General features: G+C 50.6%; 2 protein-coding genes and 1 pseudogene across 2 annotated transcripts in view; all 3 read right to left on the bottom strand.

The window, feature by feature from the left end:
- LOC124655619 (acyl transferase 5-like) overlaps positions 1–3,866 on the bottom strand; it is a 56,918-nt gene extending 53,052 nt beyond the window's left edge. The window contains exons 1-2 of the mRNA XM_047194488.1: positions 3,638–3,866; positions 3,490–3,509 (exon numbers count right to left, since the gene is read on the bottom strand). Of these exons, the coding sequence (XP_047050444.1) occupies positions 3,490–3,509; positions 3,638–3,866 (249 nt within the window). The remainder of the gene's footprint in view (positions 1–3,489; positions 3,510–3,637) is intronic.
- An 8,724-nt stretch (positions 3,867–12,590) lies between these two features.
- LOC124655609 lies at positions 12,591–13,940 on the bottom strand (annotated as a pseudogene).
- Positions 13,927–15,132, bottom strand: LOC124690947 (acyl transferase 4-like). Its single transcript, XM_047224262.1, has one exon. The coding sequence runs from the start codon at positions 15,130–15,132 to the stop codon at positions 14,056–14,058; it is 1,077 nt and encodes a 358-aa protein (XP_047080218.1). The 3' UTR covers positions 13,927–14,055.
- Between the last annotated feature and the right edge of the window lie 1,417 nt (positions 15,133–16,549).

Below are 16,549 nucleotides of genomic sequence, written 5' to 3'. Positions count from 1 at the left end.
CTTCCAGAAAATGACCTATGGCGTGTTCATGGCCGCCACAAAGCTCAAACACTACTTTGAGGAACACCCTATGAAGGTGGTGAGTGAAGCACCCATCTCCGATATCATGTGCAACAAAGATGCTAGCGGCAGGATCGCAAAATGGGCAATACAGATATCACCGTATGTACCGGTGTATGAAAGAAGAGACGCTATCAAATCGCAAGCTTTAGCTGATTTCTTGGTCGATTGGGCGGAAATGCAGTACAAGCCTCCGGATCAAAGAATAGAATACTGGAAGATGCACTTTGACGGATCCAAGCACAAAGAGGGTCTGGGTGCCGGTGTGGTACTAACCTCACCAAAGGGAGATCATCTCCGGTATGTTTTACAAGTACATTTCAGGGCATCAAACAATGTCGGCTGAATACGAGGCTTTGATCCATGGGCTTAAGGTCGCAAAAGAAATCGGTGCACACCGGATCATTTGCTATGGAGACTCAGATCTTGTGGTACAACAATGTTCCGGAGATTGGGACGCAAAAGATGCCAACATGGCCTCGTACCGGTTTCACGTGCAAAAGATTGCCGGTTTCTTCGAAGGGTGTGAGTTTCACCATGTACCGCGTGCGGAAAATGAAGCCGCGGATGCTTTGTCCAAGCTGGGCTCATCCGGGCAAGAAATTCCTCCCGGAATAGCCTTGGCACACTTAAGAGTACCATCAATCAAGCCGAGTCCGGAGTCGGAGTCAATTTTTGTACCGGAATCACACATTGTACCAATGGATATCGACGAAGGAAACCCGGGGACTGCTCCGGTAAACTCGGGGCCTGTTCCGGTAAGATCGGGAACCGTTGCGCCGGTACCGGAAGAAACAATGCTGGTGGACAACATGGACATAGACGTACCGGTGTTCCTGGTTCGGGAGATACCATCATGGGTTGAACCTATTAAGGAATTCCTGGTCAACGGCACCTTGCCGGTTGACGAAAATGAATCAAGAAGGATCCAAAGGAGGTCCAAAGCTTACACCATCATTAATGGTGAGATGTGCAAGAGGAGTGTTACCGGTGTCCTCCAAAGGTGTGTGAAACCGGAAGAAGGAAAAGAAATGCTCGAGGAAATACACCGAGGGGAGTGTGGGCACCACGCTTCGTCAAGGGCCCTAGTGGCAAAGGTTTTCCGGCATGGGTTCTATTGGCCAACGGCTTTGGAGAACGCGGAGGATGCGGTAAGAAAATGCAATGGGTGCCGGAGGTACGCCAAGCAAAATCATACCCCGACCTCAGGGCTTAAAGACAATACCGTTAACTTGGCCGTTTGCCGTTTGGTGCCTAGACATGGTTGGCCCATTCAAAACAGCAAGGGGAAACATGACCCACATCTTGGTTATGGTGGACAAATTCACCAAGTGGCTAGAGGTAAAACCCATTGCAAAATGTGATGGGCGCACAGCGGTGAAATTCTTAAAAGATGTCATTTTGCGGTATGGATACCCACATAGCATTATCACTGACAATGGCACGAACTTTGCTCAAGGTGAGTTCAAGAGATTTTGTGAGGACAACAATATCCGTTTGGATTTGTGCTCAGTTGCACACCCACAAGGCAATGGCCAAGTTGAAAGAACAAACGCTTTGGTACTTTCCGGTATCAAACCAAGACTCATCGATGCGGTGGAAAAATCGCCGGGGTGTTGGCTCGATGAGCTACCATCAGTGCTGTGGAGTATAAGAACAACTCCAAACCGGTCTACGGGATACACTCCATTTTCATGGTTTATGGAGCGAGAAGCGGTCATACCAACCGACATTCTCCATGATTCACCAAGGGTGCAACTCTATACCGAAGAAGAGGTAAAGGAGGCACGAGAAAACGATGTGGACTTGCTAGAGGAAGCAAGAGAGTTAGCTTTGGCAAGAACAGCCATTTACCCGCAAAACCTCAGACGCTACCACAGCTGGAAGGTTAATCCAAGAGTGTTCCGGGAAGGAGATCTAGTGCTACGCCTGGTGCAGCGCACTGAAGGCCGGCACAAGCTTTCCCCGCCGTGGGAAGGGCCTTTCATTGTGAGCAAGGCTCTTCACAATGATGCCTACTACCTGATTGATGCACGGGGAATGGAAGAAAGGAAAGGCGGACGAGGTCCGGAGAGGAGACCAAGCGTCCATGGAATGTAGCCTTGTTGCGTCCTTTCTACTCTTGAAGTTGTGGTGTAAGAAGTTCCTTTTTGTACCTTATTTGCTATGAATAAAAGATGTCGGAACCTCGAATGAATCTCGGGGACTACCCCACTAAGGTTGCATGTAACTTGTCTATTTTTTCAGTTTACCGGTTGCTTATTGAACGTTTTTTTCTTTCCGGTTTAGTAGTGTGCTAAACCCTACCGGAGTCTTCGACTCTGCTGCTGTCCGCAACCCGGCTTCATGGCAAGCAAGATAAACCGGTAGGGGATAAGCACATGAACTACGAAAAGGGATAGCGGGAAATAACAATCCGGAAAAATTTAACTAACCCCGGTTATACCGGTTTTTTGCAAAAATTTCGAGTCATTTCTAAGTTCAAGAAAGTGCTTGCTTGGTGAAAGAACTTTGTGCTCATACGCCAAAAACGCCCAGAGAAGGTAGGCAGAGCAAAAGAGCCAAGTGTGCATCGAATTGGATGCGGAAACAATTTCGGAATCATTGCAGTGCAAGACAAAAATCGAAACGATAAGCAAAATGCTAAGTAGCAAAACAACATAACTTAATAAGTTACCGGTGTGCAAGACACCGGCATAAATTGTAGCACCACAAACCGCAAGCATAAGTTTTATCTTACATCATAAACCCCGGCATACCGGGGTCAAATTTAACAAGTTCTGTTATCGAGCAAGCAGGGGCAAACAAGTTTGTTCAGGCAACGGGGGCATCAGGTGGAGCAGCACCGGTCTCGGGGGCTTCAGGGGGCGATCGCGGCCTCGGGAGCTTCCGGCGGCACATCCTCGGCATCCTCATCTTCATCTCCCTCTTCTTCTTCCTCATCGGCGAGGTAGTCCTTAACATCGGGAGGGGGAGGGATGAAGGTGCGGACTTCGGCATACTCGGCAAGCCGGTAGGCCCGATCCTGCCGCTTTGCGGTAGAGAACCGGATCCACGTCGGTAGGAGCATCTTCGCGTACGCCTTGGAGTGCGTCCAGATTCAGCTCCGGATACCAGGGAGCACGCGGAGCGAAGCGCGGTGTCGGCTCCGGCGCGAGCCGCGAGCATTGCCACTCACGAATCCGGCGCCCGCCTCCTTCGGCGGTTGGCGGTGAGGGTGATGTTGGCCGGCATGGCTTCTCGAGGCCACAGCACCTTGAAGATTTGGATGGCGACATCCGGTAGATCAACAAGGGTGCGGTCCACGAGCGCATGTGTTGGACTCGAGCGAGAGAGGGCGACCGGATTGTCGTACCCGTCCCGGTGCGCGTCCATATTGGGAAATTCCCGCGCCACCCGATCCTCCATCACCTTCTTCACGGCGTGTGCCTGGGAGTCCGGGAAGTGTTCTACAGAAAGAAGGAAAGAGCATAAGCACAAGATACCGGAAAAAGTCTGCCGGAAGGAAAAGGAACACGGATGCATTTTCAAAAAGAGAAAGTTTATAAGCGAAAGAAGGGACAAGGCAAGGACTTACGGAGAGCCAGCGCGTCGATCTGCATAACCAGCTGATCATATTCTCTGTGATCAGTGGTCATGACCTCAATACGGTGCTCCGCTGCCTTCCGCGCCTTCCTTTCTTCCTCCAGCTCCGTCATCAGCACCGTGTTGGAGTTCGTGGAATCCTCCACGACCTCCGCGAGCCTGGCCTCGGCTGCAGCCTGGGCATCCTTCAGAGCTTGGTCCTGCTGGAGCGCGGCTTGCATAGCCTATTCCTTCAGCTCCCTCGAGGCGGTCTTCTGGGCGTCCAGTGCCTCGCGATGCTCCTTGATGAGCTGCTCTTTTTCGCCTAGGCACCGGAAAGAAAGGTGTTAGCAAGCAGCAACTGGTAAAATGAAAAAAGAACGAGTCAACCGGAAGAGAAAAAGTGACACCTTGAAGAGTGGCAATCTGGACCTTGAGGGCCTCGATGGTAGCTTCCGGAACAGCTGTTGAGCAAAAGATGCGTAAGTGTTAAAGAAGAAAACTTTCCGGTGAAAAGATACCGGAGGAAAAGAAAGGAAACCAACCTTGGCAGTGGCTGTGGGCCTCCGCAAGGTCCCGATGCTCCCACAGAAGCTCCTCGAAGAGCTGCTTCCGGGCATCCGCGGTGCTCTGTTCAAAAGAAGATAATTATGAGAAAGGAAGAGCAAAGATCTTAACCCGAAACTCGGGGACTGGCTATGCCGGTTTCGCGCGTTTCTAGTTAAGTTTCGCGCTAAGAGCGAAGATCTTAACCCGAAACTCGGGGACTGGCTATGCCGGTTTCGCGCGTTTCTAGTTAAGTTTCGCGCTAAGAGCTACGCTCTCAACACGAAACTCGGGGACTGGGAGGATAGACAAGATCCGGAAAGAAAGAAACCGACATCAATAAAAGTTACAAGAAGGTTGGCAAAACTTACCACCACGTTGCTTGGTGGCGTCGTACCACGCACTGTGTCGAACTCCTTCACGGCACGCTTGAGCCGCATGAAGTGTTCTTCGGTGGACCGCGGCCCGACGGGATTCGGCGGCTGGAAGGCGGTCCTTCCCAAGCCGCGGGTGGATGCGGAGATGTCCGCATCGTTCCATTTTTGGGCATAGGGGAGAAGGTGCCCCGGCTCCTTGCCCTCGCGCTTCAGCTCAACAATCCGGCCCAGGAGGCCGGAAGGTTTCTCCGGGACCGCGGCGGCGCGGGCCCGACATGCGGCACTAGAGGCTGCGAGCCGGTTGATGCGCTGCCTTCCACGGCCTTTCCGCGGGACGCCCCCGGCTTGAGGAACTGGGTGATCTTGGGGGTCGTCGGCGGCAGCTTTGGCTTGGCCGCGGGAGGTCCTTGGCTTGGCAGCGGTGTCGGTGCAGTCCCGCTAGGCTCGAGGATAGGAGCTTCCGAGTGCGCTGCAGAAGAGGCCGGCGCGGAAGTATCCGGCGCGGTCTTGCTGGGGGAAGAGCTTGGTTGCTTCTTTTTTTCTTCTTCGGGGGGGGGGGGAACCAGAGGTTCCGCCCGCCCGGCGGTTTCGTTGTCGGCGCCGGTGTTGCTGGCGCCGATGTCTTGGGTCTCAGGAGGGGAGGTAAGATCCTCCTCCGCGCGGTGATCTGGCGGTGTAGGGGCCGCGCGCCCCGAACTTGTAGTGCCTGACGGAGGGGGCGGAAGGTGTTGCGGCACCGGACGGTGCCGGGCTTGAATGAGGAGGAGGAGTCGAGGTCCTTGCCGAGCCGGCGAGCCCTCCGGCTTGGAGCCAAGCCGAGCGCGGGGCTGAAAGAGAGAAAAAGAAAGGGTTGGGAAAAAAGCAACCGGAAAAGAGCTTAGTAAGAACGAAATAAGCAAAAAAGAGAAACAAAGAACTTACCCGGAAGAAATCGGCATCCGCTTATGCTTGTAGCGCTTGGTGCCAACCTCTTTTCCCCCAAGGACTTCAGTCCGAGGGCGTTTAGCGAGAGGAGCTTGGCTAGGGCCGGCGTCAGCAGCCGGAGCCTTGTTCTTTTGGCCTTGGGCCATGAGTTTCTCCACAAACTCGTCGCCTGCCTCGGCCCCCAGAGGAGCAACGTGCTCGTGGACCTGTGGTTTGGGGCTAGCTGAGGGAGCGTCTACAGAAGGAGATAGGTAACAGAAAAATATGAGAGATCAAAAAGAAGAGCTACCTCAACTGAGCTCAGGTCGTCAGACGAACCGACTGGCTCCGGTGGAGATTTGCCGAGGCGCGAAGCTGGAGTCCGGCCCATCTTCAGGTCCAGCCAATGGATGAAAGGGTCCGGGTCGAACTTGTCAAGGGCGCGCTTCCGGCAAGGGCCTCGCCGATCTGAGTCAATGCGGGGGAAGCGGTCCTTGGCCTGAAAGCAAGCAAGAAAAACAGTTAGCCATAGTATAAGAGTTACCGGCAAACCAACCCGAGTTGCGCAAATCTCTTACTTCTTGGGTTGGAGGATTAGTGGAACTGAGAGGCCGGAGACCCCATTCCCAGTCAACCGGCATGTCCGTTTGGCATATCTGGCTAGCCTTCAGGACCACATCTGCCTTGCTCAAGGGCAGGCCGGTGATCTTGGTAGGATCGCCGGGACCATACATCTCGCTCATCTTGTGAACGCGACGCTTGAGGGGAAGCACCCGGCGGCTGATGAAGATGCGGATGATATCGTCGGAGCAAATGTTGGTTTCTTTCATCAGCTTTAACACGAAGCGTACCACCCGGTTCGTCTCTATATGATCCGTACCAGGGTTGTAGTTCCAGTTGATCTTGGCGGGCGGCGCCGGGTTGAAGGGCGGCAAGTTGATGAGATCAGTGGCGCTCTTGTTCTTCACGTAGAAGAACGTTGTACGCCACAAGCGGCAAGACTCGAGGCCGTTGAACTTAAAAGGGGCTCCCTTGGCGGGAGCCGATGATACAAGACCCGCATTGTACGGGGGTTTGGGCTTGGGAATGTCCTTGCCCCGGACCGAGTTGATCCGGAGAGAGAAGAAGCGTGCAAACGTCTCGCGAGCGGGACGGATGCCGATGTAGCCTTCCATGAAGGCCACAAAACAGGAAAGGTAAAAAACGGCATTGCCGGGAAGGTGGTGAGGCTGGAGTCGATAGAAATCAAGGAATTGGCGGAAGAAATCAGAGCCGGGTAGGCCGAAGCCACGCTCGAAGTGAGCAAGGAAGACGACGACCTCACCGGGATTGAGCACCGGTTCGATCTCGTCACCAGGAATCCGGCAGGAGACCCCTTCCGGTATCCTCCTAGACCGGTAAAGCCAGTCAATCTCATGTTGAGTCACGTCGGAACCTCTCCAGGCTCCGCGTGTGATACGGAGAGATCCTTTCCGGGGCCCGGCTGGAGGTGCCGGCCTCTTGATCCTTGTTGGATTCTAGTTCCATCCGGGCAAGATCTTCGGTTAGCCCGTCGGAGGTCCTACTCGCCTTGACTACTAGAGGAGGGGGCAAGAAGAGATTCTTCGCTAGACATGTGGATCTGGGCGACACCGGAATCTACCGAAAAACAGTTTTCCCCCAAACACACCCTCGCGCGAAGATCTACGAGTAAGAGAAAAAGCAAAATAAAAAGGGGATAAATACTCTACCGGCCCAAGATCTGGAAAGCTAAGAGAGAAGAAGTAAAGAGGTATCGGGCCTAACCTGAGGCGGCGGAGTTGCAGAAGGAGAGGTACGCCGGAGGGATGGTGAGCCTAAGGCCGGCGAGGAGGTCCGTCGACGGCGAGATGAGGAAGAGCTCGAGGAAACGCCAATGCAGCAACTGCGACAGGAGCGCCGCAGAGGTTCTTCACGCGGTGAAGTTCAGCGGCGTCCGGCGGAGTAACAACGGAAGTTCGTCCGGCGGCGGAGCTCGAACGGCGAAACGGAGCGGCGGAGGCGCAGAGGGCAAGAGTACTGTGCGCGAGGAAGTGGAGAATGCGAGAAGAGGAAGAAGAAGGAGCGGTTTCGCCTTATAAGGGAAGAGGGAGAAGTGGGCCGAAAACCGCTGGGCCTCGGTGGTTTGGATCGTGGGCCGCGACGGTTCGCTCCACGGGCCGCCACGTGGCGTGGTAATACACGCGTGAAAATAGAAGGCCACAGGGAAGTGCGCATGGATCCAGAACGGAGGCCAGGATTTGCTGTGAGGCAGTTAATGCGCGCGCAGAGGCCGAAGGGAAGTGACCCCTGACACTGGCGCGTCAGTCACAGTGCGCATGTCACTGGCAGGCGCGGGGCCCAAGATATTCTCGACTTCGCCGAGGAAGTGTTTAATGACTAAGATGCCGGAGGATAAGACACCGGATAATGTCTTGCAAAGAGAGATAACGATAATCCGGGCAAAGATGCCGGATCCAAGCCCAGTGCCGGATAGATTAAACCGGTATCCTAAGGTAAAAGAACCTGCCATGGTCTGTTGGATAGAATCCGCCAGACTATACCAGCTTCGGGGACTAATGTTGGGGGGATGACCCCCGGTATGCCAAGGGCATAACAAACCGGATGGTTTGAGCCATCAAGATACCGGTTTAATGTTCGTACCGGAACACAGAGATAAAAAGTTAGCTAAGTGAAGCTAAGCCGGTATCCCCAAGAGGGGTATGCCGGAACCGGGTAAAGAAGATACCGGGCTACCGGAAAGAAGAGCATGTCGGCAGGACTGGTCAAAGATTCTCTCCAGAGCTAGAAGACAAAGATGAGCTAAGCAAAGTAGCTTTAAACGAAGGGCCGACGATAAAGAGAAGGATGACGGTCAAAGAAGCCGGAGGACGTCGAGCATCCCCGATTAAAGAAGACTCCGGTGTCATCTATGATTAAAGTAGCTTTGTAAAGTAGTTTGTCTAGTCAAAGATGCCATTAGGGTTTCTTGCCCTGTAAGCCACCCTCTCCCCTATATAAGGAGAGGGGGCAGCCCTTCTCACGGGCACGCACGAAGAGAGCTAGGTTAGGAAGAACACATGTACTGAGAAACTTGTAACCTGTTGAGATCAATAAAGAAGATGATCTAGAGCGAGTTCTTCCTTATGTCTTTCTTGTTCAACCTCTAGCCTTGGCTAAGTTCTTGAGGAAACCATCCGGAAGTTCATCCCATCTAATCACAAACCCTCCCCCGAATCCTCTTGCGTCCATTCGGCCCCAACTTAAGCCATCCTATGGCATCTGTCTGTTCACCACGACGACACATGGCTCCAAAACTTGATAATGCTTCATTTCAGTTCTAAACCAGAACACCGTTGGGCAGAAGGTGGAAAAGAACTTGATGAAATTAATGTGGCACATGATTATAAACGACGTTGGTCAGAATTACAATCACGAGCCACATGGTACTGACAATATTGCCACTTTTAATGAAGCAAGACAAATGATCATAAAAGACGTTGGTCAGAAATATAACCATAAGCCACATGCTACACCATAAACAACATTAGAATGGCAAACTTGCCACTTTATCATTCATGTGTGTGTCATAGTGTTCATAAGGGAGTAATACCACATTAAAATGAAAAGGAGTCAAAACATTAGTGTGATTTTTTTCATTCATTTCACTCTCCAAATAGGAATTCTCGTTGGTTCCATCATACTCGGAGAATTAATACAATATCATTCTAGCATAAGAAAAATGAGTAAGATAACCCATATTAAATGAGACATTCCCTTTCCCCTTCGAAATGTGGTAAATTTAGCACAATTTCAAAGAGGTCTCATTTCTCACGTCTCTTACATCATAATTCTGTCATGGCACACATAATCATTACAAAAGATACATGAAAAAAAAATCTCACCACATGGTGAGACTTACATAAAATGATTGCATTCAAAAAAAACAAAATATTCATATATAGAAGCAAGTTGTCTTACAATGCTTTATTCGTCATTGTCCTGATAGAAAAAAGCCCTTTCATTGGATACAAAAAAAGGACAAAATCTTTATAAGCATCATTATAAAATATCAAACATGAGTAAAACTTGCAATGATTAGAATCACAACAAGTTATTTGTTCTTCTAATCCGTATCACTGTTCGGCTGAAAATGGAAAAGAACCTTATTTATTCAAAATGGGACGTGATAATAATCAACGTTCATCAGAATATTATCATATACCATATAATATATGCTCCTAAATAAAATATCTGAGCAAAACTTCTCATTGGTTCCATTTTGACCGGAGAAACTTAAATTCGCATCATGATCAGTAAGCACATTTCCGAAATCAGTAGAAAGATAAATATAATGCAATCCACTGTGTTATTAGACACATGGATTCCTGATTCATCACCGATCAATTTGCCATCATAAACTTTGACAGTATAGTTGTAATAGCATCTATCAAAATGCCAAAGTTATCATTAAAACCTTCAATGACTTGGCATAAAAATACCAATCATTTTGGACATTAGTATACAAATGACATTTCACTGAGTAAACGTAATAATAGCATTCACACTGGAACGTCTTCATTAAAATCTCTCCAAATAAAAACTGGACATTAAATTACATATATCATGATTTACCAAATAATTGGTAAGCATCAATAAACAAAACATGACCATGATACATTAAAAAACTGTAAAGAAACTTTCTTCTTCAGAGAATCAACATCATTATGAGCCTTCATGAACTTCAGTGCATGTCAAAAGACATAAAACGCACCGACACACTACTTAGAAAAATTGCTTAACATTATTTATTTGCATAGTGCGGTGCGGAAAACCGAACAATGCATTCATAATCATTAGGACGGCCTCAGCCCATTAGTCATCACATCATTACAAAAATGATCATGAGATCAACATAAAATCATTAGTACCGAGCACATCATTGAGAAACAAATATCATAACATATTATTTAAAGACTTATGATAGATAACCATACTTTCTCAAAATTAATCATCATTTCATAACCTCAAAAATTCGACTAGAATTGAGGCCTAATCATTAGAACATAATGCCATAATAAGACATAAACATTAAATCATCAAAAAACAAGCCATTTTATTTAGTAAAATAACATGTTTGTAATCATATTTTAGGCAGTTGATTTTCTGTATTTAAAACAGTGCATAAAACATTAACATAATTGACACAAAATCTACTAAAACAATACAGAAAAAGAAAATTTTGTGGCCAAAAACTATCCACGGCAGCCCATAAAAAATTCTAGCCCAGCATGGTAAAACAAAAGAAAACACTTGCTGCTGGACTAAGAAAACCCTAGGCCGATAACCCAGCTGAAGTATCAGCCCAAGTAGGCATGGAGGCTCGTTAAACCTCCCGCGTGGATCCTGGCCATAGGATCGGACGGACGGCCAGGATGAGCCCCAGCCGGAACAAAGCGAGCTCGGCAAAAAACACTAGTGTCATTTCCCCCTCCTCCCCAGATTTGCCCGCGTGCGACGAGAGTGGCGGCGCGGGAGGCGACCACACAACTCCTCAGCGACTATGGCGACGCGGTGGCTGCACTCGACAGAGAAGCGTGCGAGGACTAGGTCCCACACGCTCCTTCATCGAGCGTGGCTACCGGCGTCGTTTTCTTGCGGGGCGACGAGGAGGTGGTTCATGCCGGCGAAACGGCGGCCATTCAGGCGACGAGGGCGACCGATGGCACGGTGGCCAGCAGCGCCTCGTCCATCCCGCGCGTCCAGGCACGTTCATTTAGCACGGACAGCGTGTCGTTCCGCTCGTCCCTTCTATGGGAAATGGACGGCGGCGCCGCACCCTCGCCCTCGCCGGACCAGCTGGTGCTCGGCGGGCCCCAAAGGGAAAAAGCAACGGAGCGACGTCAGCAGCGGTAAGATCTTGATCCCCTTCTCATCTTTGGGTGCAAATTTTGCCTTTCGGGATTTAGGGTTAGGGTTCATCAGCGATTTGGGGATTTTCTTGCATTATTCAAAACTTCGTGCTCCCCAAAACATGAGTAATTATTACAGATAATTGACATGATAGGTGGGCTAATCGAGGGCTTAGAGCATCAACCAAAATCCTTTTATAACATGATCCATAAGACATAAGCATAATCTACAGATTAAGGGCCAGACGCTTAAACATTATCTCCTAATCAAATTTAGGACTCTAAAGGTGATCATATGGCTCTGATACCAATGTTAGATCTAAATTCATCATTAGGGAACATTAAACGTAAACTGATCATGCCTTAGAGCACCTAACATAGATTAATTTACAGGTTATTGGAGGATTCCCGTGCCTGCTCGATGCAGGCGTGGTGTAGCCCATGTCGATGGAGGTGGGGTGCTGCAGATGGAGTCGAGGTGTCGGCAGCAGGACCCTCCTGGCTCCTGGGGATGGAGATGGTCTTCCCATCGCTCCTGGCCTCCCTAGATCGGTAGGGTGGGAATGTCGGTGAGCAGGTCTAGCAGATGGTTAACTCATCAGGTGCCTTCCTAACGGGCTCCCCTCCCTCATATATGGCCAGTGGCGACAGGGGACCAAAACCACTTGCTGGTTACAGATACCCCCGATCAGGGTGGTCAGTTACATACGAAAATGTCCAAAACGTTGGTTTGTGGGCCTTCCTCTTTAACGTTTCGTTTAGACTCCGTCAATCTTCAGTTAACCTTTTATTTCAGTTAAACTGAAAAGATCAACCAACACACATTACTAAGCCGAGCATCTGCTGCAGTGTTCTTGGTCTTGCCAATTTGTGAAGATAGATTTTTTCCCCTATTTTGCCATGAGCTGTTCCAGTAGGACCATATGTTTCTAAAGGTAAACAGGAATAATCTAGGTCAATGTTCCTGGTCTTGGCAATTGCCATCGTGTGATGAAACGACATCTGGCAGCTATTTCTCTATAATAAGTGGATTTCGTATGTTGCCATGCTTACCACGAGCTGTCGGAGTAGTACGACCATATGTTTCTGTGGGTACACAAGAATATCATAGTAGTCTTTCAAACCCCAATTTGCCTACTTGTCCAGTACAGTTTTCATGTGGGTAACAAAAGTACCAGACCCTAATTCATCATTTAGGAATTTAAACCCTAAATATGTATACAACACTGACTTGAGAGCCTTGTTTAAGATCACATTATATTGCAAAGAACCATGATAAGCCAAGAACACTAGTATTTCACAACCCGGAAAAACAAATCCACACAATTTTTTTTCAGTCAAAGAACTATCTTACAAAGACACTGCCAATGACAATGAGGACTGCCCTGAGATGGGGCACTATGACAACAAGATGTTGAACATGAAACCAGCAACGCACAAACTGCTCAAGAATGCAGCACCAAGACACCAAAGGATGGAGCAACCCACCCAAAAACACCCTAGAGAGAGCAAGAAAATTGGCTTCATCTCTTCTTGGAGACCGATGAACATTGCAGGTTTACGCCTTCACAACCTTCAAGTCGACACTCAAGGCCTTTCTATCATCTAAAGCTTTGGATACCACTGTTCTCTGGGCACCGAAAGGCTTTTGCTTCGCCCTGAGGGATCCGTCAAGCTCATGTAGTTTGGCCTTGAGACCTGGTGCTGCCATCGGTCTTCTCTGGTGTGAGCAAGGTGGAGAACAACACTGGAGTGGACGCAAAGCATGACGACGACGAGGCAGAGCTCTCATCATTATGCAAATCAGTGCTCAGGGAAGATATGGACTGAGCTTTGAGCCGCTGATGGTGTGTCGCTCAGGCGGTTTCGCGCTGATCCTTTTGCTCACATTGTTCTTCCTCACCTTCACTGAATTTGGTTCAGACAAGTCCCCTAGAGCACCGAAGGAGTCCTCGCATTTCTTGGAGGGCACAAGGTCCGGCGAGCTGGTGCTGTTGGTCTGGTTGTGCTCCTCCATCAGTCTGTTCTCCCAAGGCCTCGCCAGCCACCTCTCCAGCCAGCTCCACCTGCCGTTGTTCTTGTCGCAGTGCTGGTGCTTGAGCAGGAGACCGGACTGGTTGGACCGACCATTGCTGTTCTTCGGTTGCTGTAGAACAGAAACAGTGTAAGCTCATCTCAATCAATATACTCCTACGGTTATAGAAATCTGCAGAGGAATTGGTTCGTACTACATTGCACTTGGGGGGCGCCTTCGATGTGCTGCGAGTACACGTAGGCGATAGCCCGTTCGCGCTTGATTGTTCCTTCCTGCCGCTTCTGCCGCTTCACCCTCACTTCATCCAGAGTTCTCTGGCTATCACACCATCCTCCCTGGCTAGAGAAGTGGCGTACCTTTTTCAGGAGAGGCTGTTCCAGTCACGGACACCATTTTATTACAGTTTCTGGAGCAAGCTACCACCTAGAGCGAACCAGGAGTAACAGATCACGACTGAGAGTGCTTTGCACAGTAATATTTTGCAGTTAGAATTGAGAGAAACTCATGGAAATGCTGAAGGAGATCATTACAGTTTGTTCACCGCATTGCATTCGAAATCATCATGGATGGAATTGGAGTTATTCAGTACAGGCAACCACCGAGTTTAAAACGTCTCATCTCACGTCAACATGTCCTACATGCCCAAGGACTAGGAGAATGATTAGGCAAATTTTGCGAGCTCGGCGGCTAACACGGCGGCGTGCTGTTCTTCGACGCAGCGGAGCACCACCCGGATGCCTCCGCCTCCGCGCCTGGGCGCCGGCGGGCTGACGTAGTTCAGCGCCGGCACGAAGTCAACATGGTGGTTGTGCGGGAACACGTAACTGGGCACGCCGAAGCCGTAGTCCACCTCGTCGAACCCGAGGCGGCTCCAGTCCGACAGGATCGCCGTGCTGTAGTCCAGCGGCACGTCGGGGCGAACGACGCCGCGCATCCAGTCCGCGAACCCCGCGGCGACGGCCTCCTTCGCTTCCCGTACCGCGCCGACCAGCACCGCCAGCGGCGACTCCCGGACGGCCCTGCCGGTGCACGCGACGGACGCGAGGTACACGCAGTTGCCGTAGTACCCGTCCACCGCTGGCAGCACCCCGCGGAGGAGGTGCCGCGTGCCGGCAGCGAAACCGACCCGGACCTCGGCGTCGTCAGGGAGCGCCGCAGCCAGCGCCAGCGCGCGGCACTTGAACACCACGGCCGTCACCGCGTCGAAGGTGGAGCAACCCTCCCCCGCAGCCTGCTTTACCTCGTCCTTGACGCGCTGGATGCTCTCCGCCGAGATGTCCGCCACCTGGTTCACGAACCTGAACTCCGTGAGCTGCGGCGGCGGCGGGCTCGGCGGGCCAGGGATCGCGTCACGGCCCCACACCGGAGCCACCGACGGCGTCGGGAGCCCCCGTGCTAGCTCCCCCACGGCCGTGAGGAACTGCGCCGCGCCCTGCCCGTCAAACACCGCGTGGCTGAAGCTGATCCCAACGACGAACCCACCGCAGGCGAACCTCGTCGCCTGGGCCATGAGGATGAGGCCGTCGAGCTTCTCCCCTGGAGGAGGGCGCGGGAGGAGCTCTCCGGGGATGAGAAGCGGGCAGCATTCGAGGCCGTCCACGTCGGCGAGCGTGCAGCCAGCGGCGGCTTCCACGAACCAGACGCCCATGCCGGTGCAGTCCACCGCGAGGCCGGACGGGGAGATGCGACCAGCAACTGGGCAGTATGGCACTAGCGCCCTCGCGAACCCCATGCGCATCGGCGGGGATCCATCCACGTTCGATCCATTTGCGCGCGGATGTACACACACACTCCTTCCTTCCATACAAAATAAAGCAGCAAAGAGAAGAAGGGGGTTGAGATGCCATCGATCACAACCGGTCGGCCGACCCCCATGCATCGTTTGCTTCTTCCTTTTTCATGGACGCTCACAAGAAACAACTTAATTTACACCTGCTCACGACCGGCCGGACGACCTATCAATCCAAGATGGAATGGCTGATTCGACATGGAACAAACGAAAACCACAAGAAATAGATGATGACGGATGGATTACCTGCTCGCGCGCGCGCCCTGGAAGATCTACCTCGTCATCCATCGCAGCTCCTCCTCGCTCCCATCGTCCGGCCACCGGCCATGGCGCCCTCTCCTCTCCTCGACAAGTAAAAGTCAAAGTCTAAGTCATAGTCACACGCGAAATCCACACGCGGTGTGTAGACATGGCTCTGTATATATAGAGGAGGGGATTTGGAGGGAAATAGAGGAATTAAGGTTCGAAATTTGGAGAGCCAAAGAGATGATCTAATGGGATGGACGGCTGAGAGGCATGAAGCACGCGGATCGCTGACTTGTCATCGTCTCAAACACAGCAGCTCGTCCGGCGTGGTTATCTACCGCTTTGTGGTATCTCATGGGTCGCTCATACATGCACCCCAATAACTGCCGGCTCCATTGATTCTGGGCGTTTCCCCTCATCCCTCTATGAAATAAAAGCTACCTACATCCTTCCTTAATTGAATCCACCAACCCAAAATCAAGGAGAACAATCAAAGTTTAACTTTGTTTTCGTTGTTTCCTGGTACTGATGTGCATGCAGTTGTCATCCTTTCATAACTGCTGGCTCCACTCATTCTGGGGTTTCCCCCTCCAACCCTTCAAGAATTAATAGGTGCCTACCTCCTTCCTTGAATAAAGCGACCACTCCTGAAATCAGGGGAATTCTCAACTTTATTTTCGTTGTTTCATGATAAAGATGTGCCTGCATTTGTTGGCTAATCAGGAGAACTCAACCAGTAGTTGTTGGATGGACTACCGAATGTTATGGTGCCGGTGACTAGCGATATATATCTGTGCCTGCTAATTAAGGAATAAATATGTTCCAAGTCAAAAAAAAAAAAGGAGAACTCTCACAGTTTTACTTTCTTTTCGTATCCTAATACTAAGCTGCGTATATGTATTGTTTACACGGTGAATTATATATACTTCCGTCTGAGAGAGAGAATGATTCATTCGACCAACAAGGAATAAAAACCATCGTCATGTACTCACGAAATCCCGCACGCGGTCTGGCGAGATGACTCTGTATATATAAGGAGGGGATTTGGAGGGAAAGAGAGGAACTAAGGTTTCAAGTTTGGAGAGCCAAAGAGATGATCTAATCGGATGGACGGCTCAGA

Source organism: Lolium rigidum, chromosome 1, assembly GCF_022539505.1.
Source record: "Lolium rigidum isolate FL_2022 chromosome 1, APGP_CSIRO_Lrig_0.1, whole genome shotgun sequence".
Lineage (NCBI taxonomy): Eukaryota > Viridiplantae > Streptophyta > Magnoliopsida > Poales > Poaceae > Lolium > Lolium rigidum.
The sequence above is the reverse complement of the archived record's forward strand: the minus strand, read 5'-3'. Positions and strand labels throughout refer to the sequence as shown.

Coding starts and splice junctions, on each gene's coding strand:
- LOC124690947 (XM_047224262.1), bottom strand. CDS start 15,132: ATGCGCATGGGGTTCGCGAGGGCGCTAGTGCCATACTGCCCAGTTGCT.